We start from the raw sequence: 18,529 nt of genomic DNA, 5'->3' as shown, positions 1-18,529 counted from the left end.
CTCAGCCTCCCTAGTAGGTGGGACCACAGGCATGTGCCACCACACCCACCTAATTTTTGTACTTTTTTTTGAGACGAGGGATCTCACTTTGTTGCCCAGGCTGTTCTTGAACTCCTGAGCTCAAGTGATTTACTCACGTTGGCCTGCCAAAGTGCTGGAATTAGAGGTGTGAGCCAGTGTCCTCAGTCTTAATTGATTTTTGAATGTTGAACCAAGTTTGCATACATGGGATAAATCCCACTTGGTCATGATGTACAGTACTTTTTGTATGTTGTTAAATTTGATTTGCTAATATTTTGCTGAGAGTTTTTACATTGATGTTCATGAGAGATACTGGTCTGGAGCTTTCTTTTTTTGTAATGTGTTTGTCTGGTTTTTGGTATTAGGGTAATACAGACTTCATAGAATGATTAGGAAGTATTCTCTCTGATTATGTCTTCTGAGAGATTTTAGAGAATTGGTACAGTTTCCTCCTTCAGGATTTGGTAGCATTATCAGTGAACCTGTTTGGGTCTGGTGCTTTCTATTTTAGAGGCTATTAATTCATAATTCAATTTCTTTAATAGGTATAGGCCTATTCATTTTGTCTATTTTTGTGACAGATTTGACATACCATCTCTTTTAAGAAATTGTTCACTTTATCTAGGCTATCAGATTTGTGGGCATAGAGTTGTTTATAATTTTCCTTTATTATCCTTTTAATGTCCATAGGATCTCTTGTGATGGCCTCTCTTTCTTTGTTTCTTTTTTTTGAGACAGAGTCTTGCTATGTCACCTAGGCTGGAGTGCAGTGGTGTGATCTTCCTCACTGCAACCTCTGCCTCCTGGGTTCAAGTGATTCTTGTGCCTCAGCCACTGGAATAGTGGGATTACAGGTGTGTGCTACCATGCCTGGCTAATTTTTATATTTTTAGTAGATTTAGGGTTTTGCCATGTTGGTCAGGTTGGTCTCAAACACCTGGCCTCAAGTGATCAGCTCACCTTGGCCTCCCAAAGTGCTGGGGCTACAGGAGTGAGCCACTCTGCATGGCCTCATTTTTGACATTTATAATTTGCATCCTTTATCTTGTTTTATTAGCCTGGCTAGAGGTTTATTGATTTTATTGATCTTTTCAAAAGAACCAACATTTAAGGTTTCACTGATTTTTCTCTTGTATTTGCTATTTTCAGTGTAATTGATTTCTGCTCTAGTTTTTATTTTCTTCTCTTCACTTTAAATATGATTTTTTTTTCAGTTTTCTAAGTTGGAAGCTTTGATAATCAATTTCAGATTTTTTTTTCCTGACATATGCATTCAGTGTTATAAATTTCCAAGTAAGCTCTGCTTTTGCTGTATCACAAATTTTGATAAGTAGTGTTATCACTTTCACTGAGTTAAAATATTTTAAAATTTATTTTGAGGGTTCTTCTTTGACCCACATGTTATTTAGAAATATGTTGTTTAATCTCTAAGTATGTTGGGATTTTCCAGCTATTTTTCTGTTACTGATTTCTAGTTTATTTTTTCCTTTATTGTATATGTTTATATGCCATGATGTTTTGATATACATATACCTAGTGACATGGTTGCTATAGTCAAACAAATTAATATTCATTATCTCACATAGTTACTGCCGTTTTTTTTTTTTGTGGCAAGAGCATCTAATCTCTTTTTAGCAGGAATCCTAAATATAATACAATATTATTAACTATGGTACTTATATTTTACATTGAATCTCTAAATTTGCGCATCCATAATATCTGCAACTTCGAATCCTCTGACCTACATTTCCCTGTTTCGTCCCATCCCTCAGTTCTTCTTCTTTGTACTTGACTTTAAAAAATAGATTTTTTTTTTTTTTTTTTTTTTTTTTTTTTTTTTTTTTTTGAGACGGAGTTTCACTCTTGTTACCCAGGCTGGAGTGCAATGGCGCGATCTCGGCTCACCGCAACCTCCGCCTCCTGGGTTCAGGCAATTCTCCTGCCTCAGCCTCCTGAGTAGCTGGGATTACAGGCACGCACCACCATGCCCAGCTAATTTTTTGTATTTTTTAGTAGAGACGGGGTTTCACCATGTTGACCAGGATGGTCTCGATCTCTTGACCTTGTGATCCACCCGCCTCGGCCTCCCAAAGTGCTGGGATTATAGGCGTGAGCCACCGCGCCCGGCAAAAAATAGATTTTATATATAAGTGAGATCATGCAGTATTTTTCTGTCTTCCGGGTTCGTTCATGTGAGTGTATGTGTGTGTGTATCTCACAGTTTATCAGTGGATACTTTAGTTGTGTTTGTAGCTATTGTGATAACGCTGCAGTGAACTGGGGAGTGCAGGTATCTTTATGAGGTGGTGGTTTCATTTTTTTTAGATTTTTACCCACAAATGGAATTGCTAGGTCATACGGTAGTTCTTTTTTCTTTCTTTCTTACATGGATGGCACTTTTTTTTTTTTTAAAAGACAGAGTCTTGCTGTGTCATCCAGGCTGTAGTGCAGTGGTGCGTTCTCTGCTCACCGCAACCTCCGCCTCCTGAGTTCAAGCAATTCTTGTGTCTCAGCCTCCTGAGTAGCTACCCCACCTGGTTAATTTTTGTATTTTTAGTAGAGATGGGTATTTCACCAGTTTGGCCAGGCTGGTCTTGAACTCCTGACCTCAAGTGATCCTCCTGTCTTGGCCTCCCAAAGTGCTGGCATTGCAGGCATGAGGCACCGCACCCGGTGGTCTATTTTTAATTACTAGAAAACTTTATGCTGTTTTCTACAGTTGCTGCACTGGTTTACGTTGCCACCAACAGTGTACAAGGATTCTCTTTTTTCCACACCCTTGCCAACACTTATCTCTTGAATCTTTTTGTTTTTTAAATAGCCATCTTAACAAGTGTGAGATGATATTTCATTATGGTTTTAATTTGCATTTCTCTAATGATTAGTAATGTTGAGCATCTTTTCATATGCTGGTTGGCCATTTTTCTTTTCTTTTTTTCTGTTTTAGACAAATGTTTATTCAGGTCCTTTTCCCATTTTAAAATCAGGTTATTTTTCTTCTACTGAGTTCTATGAGTTCTTTATATATTGTGGAAATTGACTCCTTATCAGATGTTACATGGTTTGCAAGTATTTTCTCTTCATCTGTAGTAGACTGTCTTTTCATTTTGTTGATTGTTTTCTTAACTGTGAAACTCTTTAGCTTGATTTAGTTCCATTTACCTATTTTTGCTTTTGTAGCCTGAGGTTTTGTTGTGATATCCAAAAAAAAAACATTGCCAAGACTAATGTCAAGAAGTTTTTCCCATATATTTTCTTCTAGGAGTTTTATGATTTTAAGTCTTCATGTTGTGTTATTTGATCAACTTTGAGTTGATTTTTGTGGTAGTGTAAGATAAAGGTCCAATTTCATTCTTTTGCATGTGGAAATTTAATTTTCTCAGCACTATTATTTGAAGAGCCTTTCTATTCCCTATTGTGTCTTCTTGGTGCCCTTGTCAAAAATTAGTGGATCATATAAGTTTGGGTTTATTTTTCTCTGTCTATTATTTTCCATTGGTTTACATGTCTATTTTTTATGCCAGTAGTATACTGTTTGGATTACTATAACTTTGTAATATAATTTGAAACCAGGAAGTTTGCTTCCTCCAACTTTGTTTTTGTCTCACAGAATTACTTTGGCTCTTTAGAGTCTTTTGTGGTTCTATATGAATTTTAGAATTTCTTTTCCATTTTTTGTGAAAAATGCCATTGGAATTTTCATAAGGATTGCATTGACATTGTATTGCTTTGGCTAGTACATACATTTTAACAATATTATTTTAATCTACAAACATGGAATATCTTTCTATTTATTTGTGTCCTCAATTTATTTCATTAAGAGTTTTATAGTTTTCAGTAGACTGATCTTTTGCCTTCTTGGTTACATTTATTTCTTAGTCTTTTTTTACTTTTTTTTTTTTTTTTTTTTGAGACGGAGTTTCGCTCTCGTTACCCAGGCTGGAGTGCAATGGCGCGATCTCGGCTCACCGCAACCTCCGCCTCCTGGGTTCAGGCAATTCTCCTGCCTCAGCCTCCTAAGTAGCTGGGATTACAGGCACGCGCCACCACGCCCAGCTAGTTTTTTGTATTTTTAGTAGAGACGGGGTTTCACTATGTTGACCAGGATGGTCTTGATCTCTCGACCTCGTGATCCACCCGCCTCAGCCTCCCAAAGTGCTGGGATTACAGGCTTGAGCCACCGCGCCCGGCATTTCTTAGTCTTTTTATTTGTTTTTTGATGTTATCGTAAGTGGGATGGTTTTCTTGATTTCTTTTTCATATAGGTGGTTATTTGTATACTTAAGTGCAACTGATTTTCATACATTGATTTTGTATCCTGTAGCTTTACTGGATTTATTTATTCTTTTTTCTTTTTGAGATAGTCTCACTATGTTACCCAGGCTGGAGTGCAATGGCTTGATCCTGGCTCACTGCAATGTCCACCTCCTGGGTTCAAGTGATTCTCCTGTCTCAATCTCCCAGGTAGCTAGGACTATAGGCATATGCTACCATGCCTGACTAATTTTTTATATTTTTAGCAGAGACGAGTTTTGCCATTGTTGGCCAGGCTGGTCTCAAACTCCTGACCTCAAGTGATCCACCTGCCTTGGCCTCCCAAAGTGCTGGGATTACAGGCATGAGCTACTGTGCCTGGCCTGTTTATTCTAACAGTGTCTATTTGTGGAGTCTTTGGAGGTTTTCAGTATATTGAGTTGTGCCATCTGTGAAAAGAGATAATTTTACTTCTTTCTTTCCATTTATATTTCTTTTTCTTACCTAATTGCTCTAGTAGGATTTCCAATACTGTGTTTAATAGAAGGGGGAGAGCAAGCATCTTTGCCTTGTTTCTGATCTTAGTGGAAAAATTTTCAGTCTTTCACCATTGAGTATGATATGAGCTGTGGGACATATGGCTTTTATTATGTTGCAGTAGTTTTCTTCTGTTTGTAGCCTGTTGACTTTTTTTTTTAATAATGAAAGGGTGTTGAATTTTGTAAAGTGTCATTTCTGTTTCATTTGAGATGATCATGTGGTTTTTGTCCTTCCTTCTGTTAATGTGGTGTATTACATTGATCAATTTTTGTATGTTGAACCATCCTTGTATTCCAAGAATTCCACTTGGTTATGGTGTGTAATCCTTTTAATGTACTGCTGAATTCTTACTGTTAATATTTTTTTAAGGATTTTTACATCAGTACTCATCAGGGATATTAATTTATAGTCTTCTAGTGTCTTTTTCTGACTTTGGTATCAGGATAATGCTGGCCTCATAGAATAATTTCAAAGTGTTCCCTCCTGTGCAGTGTTTCGGATTGTTTCAGGAGGATTGGTGTTAATTCTTAAATGTTTGGTAGAATTCTCCAGTGAAGCTTTTTTGTCCTGGGCTTTTCTTTTTTCTTTCTTTCTTTCTTTTTTTTTTTTTATTTTAAAGGGTCTCACTTTGTTACCCAGGCTGGAGTGCAGTGGTGCAGTCTCAGTTAACTGCAACCTCTGCCCTCTGGGCTCTAGCAGTCCTCCCACCTCAGCCTCCCAAATAGCTGGGACCACAGGCGAGCACCACCATGTCTCGCAATTTTCTTTGTATTTTTTAGTAGAAACAGGATCTCACCATATTGCCTAGGCTGGTCTTGAACTCTTGAGCTCAAGCAGTTCTCCTGCCTCGTCCTCCCAAAGTGCTGGGATTACAGATGTGAGCCACTGCACTTGGCCATGGGCCTTTCTTTGTTGAAAGGTTTTGGATTATTGATTCAATTTCCTTGTTACTGGTCTGTTGAGATTTTCTTATTTTTTCATGTTACTCAGTCTTGGTAGGCTGTGTGTTTCTAGGAATTTATCTGTTCCTTCCAGGCTATCCAATTAGTTGGAGTACAGTTGTTCATAGTATTCTTTTATAATTTCTATGGCATGGTTGTCACGTCCTCTCTTTCATTTCTGAATTTAGTTGAGGCCTTTTTTTTTTCTTAGTCTAGCTAAAGGTTTGTCAGTTTTGTTGATTTTTCAAATAACTATTGATTTTATTGATTTTCTATTGTTTTTCTATTCTCTTTTCTTTATCTCTGCTCTAACCTTTTTAATAAAAATTTTTTCCTTTTGAGCATTTTGAGTTTAGTTTGTTTTTCTAGTTCTTCAAGGTGTAACATTAGGTTGTTTACTTGAATTTTTTTTTAAATGTAGGCATTTATGACTATAGATTTCCTTCTTCTGCTACATTTCCCTACTTTTGCTACATTCCATAAGCTTTGATAGATTGTGTTTTCATTTTTGTCCTGATGTATTTTCTTATTTCCTTTGTTACTTCTTCCTTGACCCATTGTCTTTTTAAGAGTTTGTTAATTTCTATAAATTTCTTGATTTTCCACTTTTCTTTCTGTAGTTGTCTTCTAGTTTCATTCTATTGTGATCAGAAAAGATATCTAATACTTTGTGTCTTAACATGTGGTGTATCCTGGAGAATGTTTCATGTGCACTTGAGAATAATACTGTTGTTGGGTGGAGTGTTCTGTATAAATGTGTTAGGTTCAGTTGGTCTATAGTGCTGTTCAGGTCTTTTCTTTCCTTACTGATCTGCCTCATTGTTCTATCTGTTATGGAAAGTTGGTTATTTGAAGTCTCTCATTGTTTTTGGAGAGCTCCTTTCCAATTTTATCAATGTTTGCTTTAAGAATTTAAGAGCACCAATGTTTGACGCATATATAATTATTATATCTTATTTGTGTATTGACCCTATAATGTTCTTCTTTGTCTATGGTATCAGTTTTCTTTAAAAATGTGTTTTGTCTGTTATTAGTGTAGCCACTACTGATCTCTCTTGGTTACCATTTGCATGCATATCTTTTTGCATCCTCTCACTTCAGCCTATGTGTGTCTTAGTTCCGAAGTAAGTGTCTTTTAAACAGCTGGGTCCTGTTTTTTAATCCTATGTTTTGTGTTGTTTTTGGTAATTTCTTTGTCCTCTCCTAGCTTGTTTTTCATTTCCTTCTCTTCTACTTTACTTTGTGTTTAGTTGATTTTTTGGTGGGGTTATATTTTGATACTCTTTTTTTCTTTTGTGTGTATTCTATAGCTATTTTCTTTGTAGTTACCATGGGAATATCATAAAATTTCTTAGGAGAATAACAACCTGTTTAAACTAGTAACAAGTTCACTTCAATCAGGTATAAAAACTCTAGTCCTTTTAGCTTTGCCCCCCAACCTCCACTTCCTGGGTTCAAGTGATTCTCCTGCTTCAGCCTCCCAAGTAACTGGGACTACAGGCACACACCACCACGCTTGGCTAATTTTTATATTTTTAGCAGAGATGGGGTTTTGCCATTGTTGGCCAAGCTGGTCTGAAACTCCTGACTTCACATGATCCACCTGCCTTGGCCTCCCAAAGTGCTGGAATTTCAGGTATGAGCCACTGCACTTGGCCAAAGTATTAGTACCCTGTTAACAACATCTTACTGGTGTCACAAGTAACATGTTTATATATTGTTTAATCATTAACATACTTTCTTAGTTTGTTTTCTCTTGCTCATAACAGAATACTTGAAATGGGTAATTTATTTTATAACATTATGGAGGCTGAGAAATCCAGGATCACGGGTGAGGGCCTGTTGAGGGCCTTCTTGCTAGTGGGGACTCTGCAAAATCCTGAGGTGGTAACAGGCACATGGTGAGGGGGTTGAGCATGCTAGCTCAGGTCTCTCTTCCTCTTCTTATAAAGCTACCAGTCTGCTCTCATGATAAGCCGTTAATCCATCAATCCATTAAGCAGTTCAGATCTGCCCTCATGATTCATTCATGAGAGGCCAGATCCTTCATGACCCAGTCACCTTTGAAAGGGTCCATCTCTCAATACTGCCGCATTGGGGATTAAGTTTTAACATGAGTTTTAGAGGGGATACACATTCAAATCATAGCATGTAGATTTATAGTTAATTTTTTTGCTTTTATCTTTTATATCCTATAAAAGAATTAAAAGTGGAGTTACTCACTAGAACTGAAATAATATCTTTTTATATTTGTCCATATATTTACCTTTACCAGAGAACTTATATTTTCCTATGGCTTTAAGTTACTATCTAGCATCCTTTAGTTTCAACTTGAAGGACTGCCATTAGCATTTCTTCCAGGTCAGGTCTAGTGGTAATGAACTCACTCAGCTTTTGTTTATCTGTGAATGTTTTAATTTTTCCTTTTATAGATACATGCCACCATGCCTGGTTAATTTTTGTATTTTTAGTAGAGATGGGTTTTCACCATGTTGGCCAGGCTGGTCTCAAACTCCTGACCTCAGGTGATTCTCCTGCCTCGGCCTCGCAGAGTGCTGGGATTACAGGTGTGAGCCACCATGCACCTTGTATCTTTCTTTATGTCTTGGAGGATCTGCAATATTATTTTAAAGTCTTTTGGAATTAATAGTTTTTAATCTAATTTTTGGTAAGAGGGTTATTTTGTTTTCTCTTTGTGTGCATTCTTCTCTGCCTACTCCTTTTGTGGTTGTTTCTGCTTTGTCCCTTATGGCTTCCTCTTCAGAAGGAAATCTTATATTGGAATCTCTGGGTTCTTACTCTTCAGGGATATTGGACAAAATCTCAAGAACCAATCCCTGAACCAGTGGGTGGCTTGACCAGGTCATTTTTGTTTTATTGCCTGTAGTCTGTCCATTTGTGTTCCTTCAGCCCTGGGCTATGGTCACAGCTTTTATTGCCTTCTTTCATCAGTAGGAGAGCCCTACTCTAACCCCTTACTTCGCAAAATGACCTTGACTTTTGTTCCCACTTCCTATTCTGTGAGTTGAATTCAATCCCTATTATTGGGGTTGATTCTTAACTGTCTCAACCAGTAGGATTTACAGATAGACAACTTGCTTATTTCTGTTTGCTTCTTTTACCTCTGTGGGTAAAGGAGGTTAAGGAACTGCTATGGTTTATGCAAAAGTATGTTGGGTCTTAACTGAGTAACCTTAAATCCCTGTTTTCTTATTTTTAAGTAAGGATAATAGCTTATGTAATGGTTGTGAAATAAAAATGTCATATATGTGAAAGGGTTTTATAAATTGAGGAGTGTGGTCTAAATATTAGTTTATTTTTGTTATATAATCATAGTGATTGTGTTATTACTCTATTTAAGTATGCTTTTGATTTTCAGATTGTTCCATTGACCTGTCATGTATGGCAGCAGTTACTATATCAAGGCAATGGTAGAACACAAATTTCTGATACTAATGTGGAAACAGCAGCTCAGCAGGGTTCTGGGGATGATCAGGTATGTCTTCTGCAACTGGCAAACTTTTTTTTTTTTGATAAGCAGCACAAGAAATTTTGATTTAGCTCTGAAGAATGGGAAGAAATAAATTAATATTCTGTTTTCTTTTCTTTCTGTTTTTTTTTTTTTTTTTTTTTTTTTAAAAGACAGGGTCTCACTCTGTCACCCAGGCTGGCGTATAGTGGCATAATCATAGCTCACTGCACTCTCCAACTTCTGGGATCAAGTGATCCTCTTGCCTCAGCCTCCTGAGTAGCTGGGACTACAAACGCCATCACACCTACCTAATTATTTTTAAAAAATTTTTTATAGATGAGGACTTGCTTTGTTGCCCAGGCTGGCCTTGAGCTTTGGCCTCAAGTGATCCTTTGCCTTGGACTTCCAAAGTGCTATGATGATAGGAGTGAACCACCACTTCTGGCCAAATACTCTATTTTTCTAATAGATTGTTGTAAACTTTATGTAGAGGAACAGTTCACTTTTTTTGAAGGGAGGTCTCAGGACTCTTATTTTTATTTTTAAAACATTTTATAGAGATGAGGTTTCTTGAGACTGGGCTGGTCTCGAATTCCTGGCCTGAAACGATCCTCTTGCCTCGGCCTCCTGAACTATTGAGATTACAGGCATGAGCCACTACACCTGGCCTCAGGACTCTATATTCTTCAAAAGTGTTTTTAAGAGTTTTTATTTATGTGGATTATCTATATAAATATTTAGGATACAAGAAATTAAAACATTTAATAATATTTTAAAATTTATTTTGAAAGAACCCATTACATATTACCATAAATAATAATTTTAAAGTAAAAAATGAATATTTTCTAAAACAAAAAAATTAGTTGGAAGAATAGGATTGTTTAAATTCTGGCTAACTAGAAGTCAGTTGGTGCATAATTCAGGGTTCTCCAGAGAAACAGAACCAATAGGATGGAGACAGATACATCTATCTATATACATCTGTCTACGTATGTATATCTATATCTATATATATATATCTGTATTGATATTTATTGTAAGGAATTGGCTTATGTAATCATGGAGGCCAAGAATCCGAAGATCTGCAAGCTGGAGCCCCAGGAGAGCTGATGGTATAGTTCCAATTCAAGTCCAAATGCTTGAGAATCAGGAGAGCCAGTGGTGTAAGTTTTGATCTGAGTCTGAAGGTAGAAGGCCCTTCAGCTGAAAGACGATCAGGCAGAGAGAGCACATTCTGTCTTGCTCAGCCTTTTGTTCTATTTAGGCCTTTTAGGGACTGGATTAGCCCCACCCACATTGGAGAGAGTAACCCGGTTTACTTAGTTTCCAGATTCAAATATTAATCTCATTTAAACACACCTCACAGGCCGGGAACAGTGGCTAACACCTGTAGTCCCAGCACTCTGGGAGACTGAGGCGGGTGGATTATCTGAGGTCAGGAGTTCAACACCAGCCTGGCCAACATGATGAAACCTTGTCTCTACTAAAAATACAAAAATTACCTGGGCATGGTGGTACACACCTGTAATTTCAGCTACTTGGGAGGCTGAGGCAAGAGAACTGCTTGAACCCAGGAAGTGGAGGTTGCAGTGAGCCAAGATTGTGCCACTGCATTCCAGCCTGGGTGATGGAGTGAGACTCTGTCTCAAAAAAAAAAAAAAAAACAAAACCAAAAACAAAACAAAAACTAAAACAACGTTGGGAGGCCGAGGTGGATGGATCATGAGGTCAGGAAATCGATACCATCCTGGCAAATAGGGTGAAACCCATCTTTACTAAAAATACAAAAAAAAATTAGCCAGGTGTAGTGGCACGCACCTGTAATCCCAGCTACTCGGGAGGCTGAGGCAGGAGAATCGCTTGAACCTGGGAAGTGGAGGTTGCAGTGAGCTGAGATTGCGTCATTGCACTCCAGCCTGAATGATAGAATGAGACTCTTATCTCAAATAAACAACAACAACAAAACCACACACCTCACAGACATATCCAAAGTAATGTTTAACCACATATCTGGACACTCCATGACCCAGTCAATTTCATACATAAAATTACCTATCATAGCTGGATTCTCAATCTGCTCCGCATTTCATTTGTTGGCATGTATTGTTTTGGTTGAAGTATATGAAGACAATCTGGCCTCACATAGATGAAAAAGGAGTTAGGGAAAGGAGGTTGTCATTCAGTCCCTGAAAGGATGTCAGTGACCCTCAGGCATCTTTGAACCATACTTTGAGAACCACTGTTCTAGAACATAATTATAAACGTTGAAGAACTGGAATAATCATGAGCAGATAAGAAAAAAGCTCATGTAGAGTTATTGGAGAAAAAATGTAGTCATACTAATAGTGGTTAAATATTTAAGGTTGATTAATAACTTGAGTATCAGATTTCTTCTAATACCTTCAATTTTTCTTAAATTGTAGGGATTACCTGTTAGATGCAAGATACGGAGGGAGGGAGATACACTATCATTGAGAGAAAGGAGTTAAGACATTCCTGACCATAAATAGCACAGTACCTGGGGCCATTAAATGGAAGAGGATTGTTTTGGGTTGAATTGTGCCCTCCCAAATTATATGTTGAAGTCCTAATCCCCAGTACCTCAGAATGTGACCTTATTTGGAAATAAGGTGATTACAGATGTAATTGTTTAATATCTCACTGGAGTAGGATGTGCTCTTAATCCAATATACCTGGTGTCCTTGTGAAAGAGGAAAGCACCACGTGAGGAGAAAAACATACGAGGAGAGGATGGCCATGTGAAGATGGAAGCAGAAACTGGAGTTATGCTGCCACATCCAGGGAACACCTGGGGCTTACAGAAGGTAGAAGTAGCAAAGAAGGATCCTCCTCTAGAGACTTCAGAGGGAGCACGACTCTGCCAACACTTTGATTTCAGACTTCTGACCTCCAGAACTACGAGAGAATAAATGTCTGTTGTTTTAAGCCACCTAGTTTGTGTCACTTTGTTATAGCAGCTCTAGGAAACTAATACAGGGACAAATTTCTAAATAATATTTTCTGAGGGCCTGTTTTTGGTAGAGCAAAGTCCAAAAATTGATGTCTTCCTTTTGTTCCTGTTTTATAAAATATGAACCATGATGGATCCTAAAGTACTTCATTTCATCCTTTATGCCTGGGTTCTTCAGAATAGCTGGAACATTATGCCACTTTCTAGTTCACTTCCTCCTTTAGTCCTTTTTATTCTATCATTGTTCATCTTTATTACTGTCATCTGAATTACCTTTCTTTATTCATGGAAAACTAGCTCTTGCTACATTGTCTTCTTCTCTTTTTTAGTTTCTTTAACGTCAACATACGTTACCCTTTCAATGCCTGAAGTTCTCAGACATTTCATCTAACCTCCAGCAATCTTTACTTCCATGTCTCCTTCTAGTCTGCTCCTACATGTATGTAGTTACTCATCCCATGATCAAAGTCTAGACCTTGTCATCACCAGCTACTTCACTGCAAATGTCTCATCCTCTCTTCCCTTCCAGCTACTGCTTCATTCAATATTCTGTTCCCTGTTACAGTGAATTTTTTTTTTTTTTTTGAGACAAAGTCTCGCTCTGTCTCCAGCACTCCCAGGCTGGAGTGCAGTGGCATGATCTTGACTCTCTGCAACCTCCACCTCCTGGTTTCAAGCGATTCTCCTGACTCAGCCTCCTGAGCAGCTGAGATTACAGGTGTACGCCACAATGCTTGGCTAATTTTAGTGTTTTTAGTAGATACAGGGTTTCACTGTGTTAATCAGGCTGGTCTTGAACTCCTGACCTTGTGATCCACCCGCATTGGCCTCCCAAAGTGCTGGGATTACAGGCGCAAGCCACCACGCCTGGAACCAACCCAAATGCCCATCAATGATGGACTGGACAGGGAAAATGTGGTACATATACACCATGGAATATTACGCAGCCATCAAAAATGATGAGTTCGTGTCCTTTGTAGGGACATGGATGAACCTGGAAACCATCATTCTCAGCAAACTGACACAGAACAGAAAATCAAACACCGCATGTTCTCACTCATAGGCGGGTGTTGAACAATGAGAACACATGGACACAGGGAGGGGAGCACTAAACACTGGGATCCATTGGGGGGAAATGTGGGAGGGACAGGGTGGTGGGGAGGTGGGAAGAGATAGCATGGGGAGAAATGACAGATATAGGTGAGGGGAAGGAAGGCAGCAAACCACACTGCCATGAGTGTACCTATGCAACAATCTTGCATGTTCTTCACATGTACCCCAAAACCTAAAATGCAATTTAAAAAGAAGGTTTATTGGGGTGTAAGTTAAACATATCAAAATTTACTCTTTTAGGTGTTCAGTTTGTCAAGTGAGCTTTGACATACATATACAGTCATGTAGCCACCATCACGTTTGAGATCGACAACATGGCCATCACCCCCAAAAAGCTCCTGTGTGCCCCTTCGTAGTCAGTAACTTAGCCCACTTCTAGTCCCTGGCAACTACTGATCTAATTTCTTTCTCTTTAGTTTTACCTTTTCAGAAAAATACAGTGAATATTTTGAATCCGGCTTCTTTTGGTTTGTGCTTTTGAGATTCATCCATGTTGTTGCATGTATCAATAATTTGTCCACTTTAAATTTTATTGCTGAGTAGTATTCTATTTGTGTATAGGTTCAGTGGATACATAGCTTCATTTTTTCTTGGGAAATACCTAGGAATGACTAGACATGGTGGCTCATGCCTATAATCCCAGCACTGTGGGAGGCTGAGTTAGGTGGATCACTTGAGGTCAGCAGTTCAAGACCAGCCTGGCCAATATGGTTTAGTAGATAACCTGTCTCTACTAAAAATACAAAAATTAGTCGGGTGTAGTGGCACATTCCTGTAATCCGAGCTACTTAGGGGACTGAGACAGAAGAATTGCTTGAACCCAGTGGGCAGAGGTTGCAGTGAGTTGAAATCACACCACTGCACTCCAGTCTGGGTGACAGAACAAGACTCTGTCTCAAAAGAAAACAAAAAACAAACCCCAAGAATGTGTTTGTTGAGTGATAAGGTAATTGTATGTTTAACTTTATAAGAAAGTGCCAAACTATTTTTCAAAAGTGTCTATACAATTTTGTATTCCCAGTAGTAGATGAGAGTTCTGGTTGCCCTGAATTCTTGGCACCTGTCATCAGTTTTTTTTTTTTTTTTTTAATTTTAGACACTCTAGAAGATGTATTATGGTGTCTCACTGTAATTTTAATATGTGTTGCCCTAATGACTAATGATATTTATCATCCTTTTGTGTGCTTATTTGCCCTCCATGTTTCTTCCTCAGTGAAAGATCTGTTAAAATCTCTTCCTGATTTTCTATGGCTGGTTTGTTTCATTTTTTGAGCTTTGAGAGTTCTTTGCAGTTCTAGCTGCAAGTCCTTTATCAGTACTTATTTTGCAAAGACAGTCTGTGGCGTGCCTTTGTATTCTCCTGTATTTGAAAGACCGAAGTTTTAATTTTGATGAAACTGGTTTGTTGATTCTTTTTTTCCTTTTGTGGTTTGTACATCTTGTGTTCTATCTGAGAAATGATGGCCTAATCCTATGTCACTGAGATTTTTCTTCTATGTTTTCTTCTAGACCAGGGTTTCTCCACCTTGGTACTATTGACATTTGGGCTGAATAATTCTTCATTGTGGGGGGCTGTCCTGTGCATCCTAAAATGCATCCCAATGAAGTAGACTTTATACAAATCTATCAGTATTTTATAGAGGTGGACTATGATGACTAAGGAGGAAATTGAGAAAGTTATGATAGTACCAGCTATCAAAAAGGTTTTTGGACCTAATAGATTCACGGATGAAATCTTTTAAATTTTTAAAGAAAATTGAATTTGCTCATATAAAATAAATATAGAACAATATTGTGAAACAAGAAAATGAGGGCATTCTAAAATACTGATTAATCTTAGTTATGACTATGTGTGAAAATGTTAAAGAATATGTTGGCAAACATTTAAAAGTGATCTACCACTACTGTGTAAGAAATGTGAACATGTTTCAATATAAAGAAATTTATTGATTGGGGAGGCTGAAGTGGGAGGATCAAGCACTTGAGCCCAGAGTATGAGTGCAGCCTGGACAACATAGCAAGAACCTGTCTAAAAAAAATTGTTCTAATTTAGTGTTCATTTCTTCTGAAATTATTTGAAAATGAAAATACTTTCATATCATGATAGAATATACTTATTAACTAATATTAAATTCAAAAGGAAAATGCCTTTTAAACTTGTCACCATTAGTATTTAATTCAACTTTAATTCAGCTTTGTTATTTATTGTGATCTGTGGATTGGTGCCACTCCATGATTTGCCTGTTACTGGTCTGTCAAGAAAGAAGTACAAAAATTGAGAGGAAGTTTTTAGAAACTTTTATAGCAGTTTGATAGAATAATTTTATCTTTCTTTATACCTAGAAATCAAACATTTGGACTTGTGTTTCATATTTTGGTCTTATATGCCTTTTAAATTTCATTTTTCTAGTTATTTTTACTAGTTTTAAAAATTAGCTTATTTCTCATTAATTTTTGTTAGCAGTTAAGTAAAATGTCAGTCTGTGAGGAGTTGGAAGTAGGAAAAACTTCCCCGTAGATAGTTTGAGAAGCAGTTCTCTGAATCTTGCCACTAATTTTAGAGTAAATATTTGAAAGAGACATTCATGGGTGATATGATAATGTTATATACTGAGAAGAGCCAGGGATCCTTTAGAAACTAGTAGAGCTAATAAAAATTTAATCAAGTGGTCTCATGTAGAGAATACTTCAGCTTTAGGTTTGTAATATTTTTTCAGTTTTATTATCAAATTATAAAATGTTACGTAGAACCAAATTTATTGATTTAATGATGAGAATTAACAATATAGTGGAAATGCTAGTGATTCTTCAGCACTTTATGAGATGTGTAGTAGGACTCACAAATCGGCCTAGCCTTTGTGTGCACCATATCTGGGTCCTCCAGCGTCGCCACTGTGAAGAAAGTGGTTCAACAACTCTGGCTGAAGACTGAACTCAGCTGTGTGAAAGTTTCCCAGGTAGCTGCAGACTTGAAACAATTCTGTCTGCAGGTTGCTCAACATGACCCTCTGCTGACTGGAGTATCATCGAGTATAAATCCTTTGAGACCCAGAAAGTCTGTTCCTTTTTATAGTAAAATGAATCTTTCAAAGGTTTCCCAAGCCACTTCTCGTGATACAGTGAATATTAAAAGAGAGCAACATTTGAAGCCCATACAGAAGCTTATCCCTGAAACACATGTGCCATAATACACAACTTCTATTGTCAGCCCTTAACGTCTACCTTTCTGAATTTTCATGGATTTCTATTTCACAAGGGTAATTGTTTTATATATACTGGCAGCAGCATACAATAAAACTTAGTATAAAAAGTTTTTTTTTGCATTAAAAAAAGAGGTGTAGTAATTGGAAGAGGTGTAAAATGTAGTTAATATTGTGAGAAACAGAACAGCTTTACATTTTCTAAACTCTGATGAGAATGTCATTAAGTAGGAAGCTATATGATATGTTAGTGAACATTTTAATCTAAATATGTATGGTAACTCACTTAATGACTTAGCATGTTTTCCTTTAAAATTGTTTTAGAAAACAGAATCTTGGTATTATCTTTCTCAAGAAGTAGACTCTTCGCAAACCTTGGATACATCCGAGACCAGGTTTAATGTGAGAACGGAAGATACCGAAGTGACAGACTTCCCCTCTCTGGAGGAGGGTATATTGACCCAATCAGAAAATCAAGTAAAGGAGCTCAGCAGAGATCTCTTCTGTTCTCCATTGCTAGGTAATGCCTCTTTATTTTACTAGTAGGAATACCTCACTTCACATTTGTAAGTTTTACGGGGACTGCAAGTCTTGTAACTTTACCCTCTTTGAGTTAAGGAGCTCTATAGAGCCCTTCTCAAAGGGATGAGCTTATTTTATTTATTTTTTTAAACTGGCTCGCTAATCTAGTTATATTAAGTTTGCAGTTTCCTCTCATTTTATCACCTCCCATTCCTCACAGAAGGCAGAAAGGTGATAACTTTCTACTGTGTGTGCTTCCTCAGTCTTGAATTTGCAGTTTTTGGGGTGAATAATATATTATGCTTTGGTTCTCTCAGCAATGGAGACTCCATGATTCCTCCAAAAACCAAAAAACATGTCTATTATATTTACCTTTTTTATTTTTAGAATTAATTAAGGCATGCGCTATTGTCCTCAGCTTTCAAACCAAAAACTGAGGTAAAGAGGTTGAGTGGCTTATCTGGGGTAGATCTTGCTGCTTTCCTCTGTTTAGTATAGAATTGATTTATTAGCTCTTTATAAAAGATAAACTTTTAGTACTTTTATAATCATTAAGGGATTCAATCATGAAGATGGTTTTATAGTTTTGTATAGAAGGATGAATAGGACTTAATTCAGCAAGTTCTTTGCAAACATAAACTAATGCTATCCAAATCAAGATATTAGTGCCATCGTATTCTATATGTGGATCATTAAAGTCAATTTTAGGTCCACATTTTAAGAAAGATGTTGACAAAATTAGAATACTTTTGTGGGAGGAGATGACTATCTTTTGGTAGACAAAAGAAAAGACTTTGCTATGGTCAAATATTTGAAGGGCTGTTATACTAAAGAGGAAGCAACTTACTCATTCATGTAGCAGATATCTAAGTGCCTCCTGTGTGTTTGATGCTAGGGATATATAGATGAAAGCTACCTCCTCTTCTGGGAAGGCAATCAGTAAACAGAAAATAACAGTACTATGGCATTTGTGTTGCAATGGTGTAGAGCTGGAGTCAGCAAACTATAGTTTACAGGCCAAGGCTTGATTTTGTACTGTTCATCAGCTAAGAATGATTTTTACATTTTTTAAAGGATTGTAAAAATAAACAGCAGTAGTGTATGTGACATATTATATGTGACTAACAAAACCGAAAATATTCACCATCTTACCCTTTATAAAAAAATGTTCGCTAACTCCTAGTCTAGAGGTTAAAATGAATATATAACTTAAAGGGAAACGGTTTTTCAAATTGATATAAAAAAGAACTTTCTAATAGTCAAAGCCATTTAATAGTAGAAAAGGCTATATTAAACAACAAAAAGTGAGCTTCATGTCACTGCAGAATATCTAGCAAAATTCTGTGTTAGCGTTTTAGCACTGGGGAGGAGATTGTATTTTGTGACCTCCAAAATGTTTTCTAATGTAAAGTTTTATAATTCTAGCATCTCATTTACTATAGACAGGGCAGAACATTTTAAATTATTGGAGTAGATTCCTGCATCTGATAGGCAG

The 18,529-nt window shown here is 37.2% G+C and overlaps 1 protein-coding gene across 17 annotated transcripts in view; it reads left to right on the top strand.

The window, feature by feature from the left end:
• The window catches only part of ALMS1 (ALMS1 centrosome and basal body associated protein), a 345,038-nt gene that overhangs the window by 25,814 nt on the left and 300,695 nt on the right, over nt 1–18,529 (top strand). For 16 of the 17 annotated variants that reach the window (XR_012517382.1, XR_012517381.1, XR_012517378.1 and 13 more), the window contains exons 2-3: nt 9,136–9,252; nt 16,837–17,032. Coding sequence is in view for 1 of the 17 variants with exons in the window: in XM_074398294.1 (XP_074254395.1) it covers nt 9,136–9,252; nt 16,837–17,032 (313 nt within the window). In the remaining 16 variants the exon portion in view is untranslated. The remainder of the gene's footprint in view (nt 1–9,135; nt 9,253–16,836; nt 17,033–18,529) is intronic. The other variant, XR_012517383.1, reaches the window with a different exon arrangement.

The sequence above is a fragment of the Saimiri boliviensis genome, chromosome 1 (genome assembly GCF_048565385.1).
Source record: "Saimiri boliviensis isolate mSaiBol1 chromosome 1, mSaiBol1.pri, whole genome shotgun sequence".
In the NCBI taxonomy this organism is placed as follows: domain Eukaryota; kingdom Metazoa; phylum Chordata; class Mammalia; order Primates; family Cebidae; genus Saimiri; species Saimiri boliviensis.
Note: the sequence above shows the minus strand (reverse complement) of the source record. Positions and strands in the feature narration are given on the sequence as shown.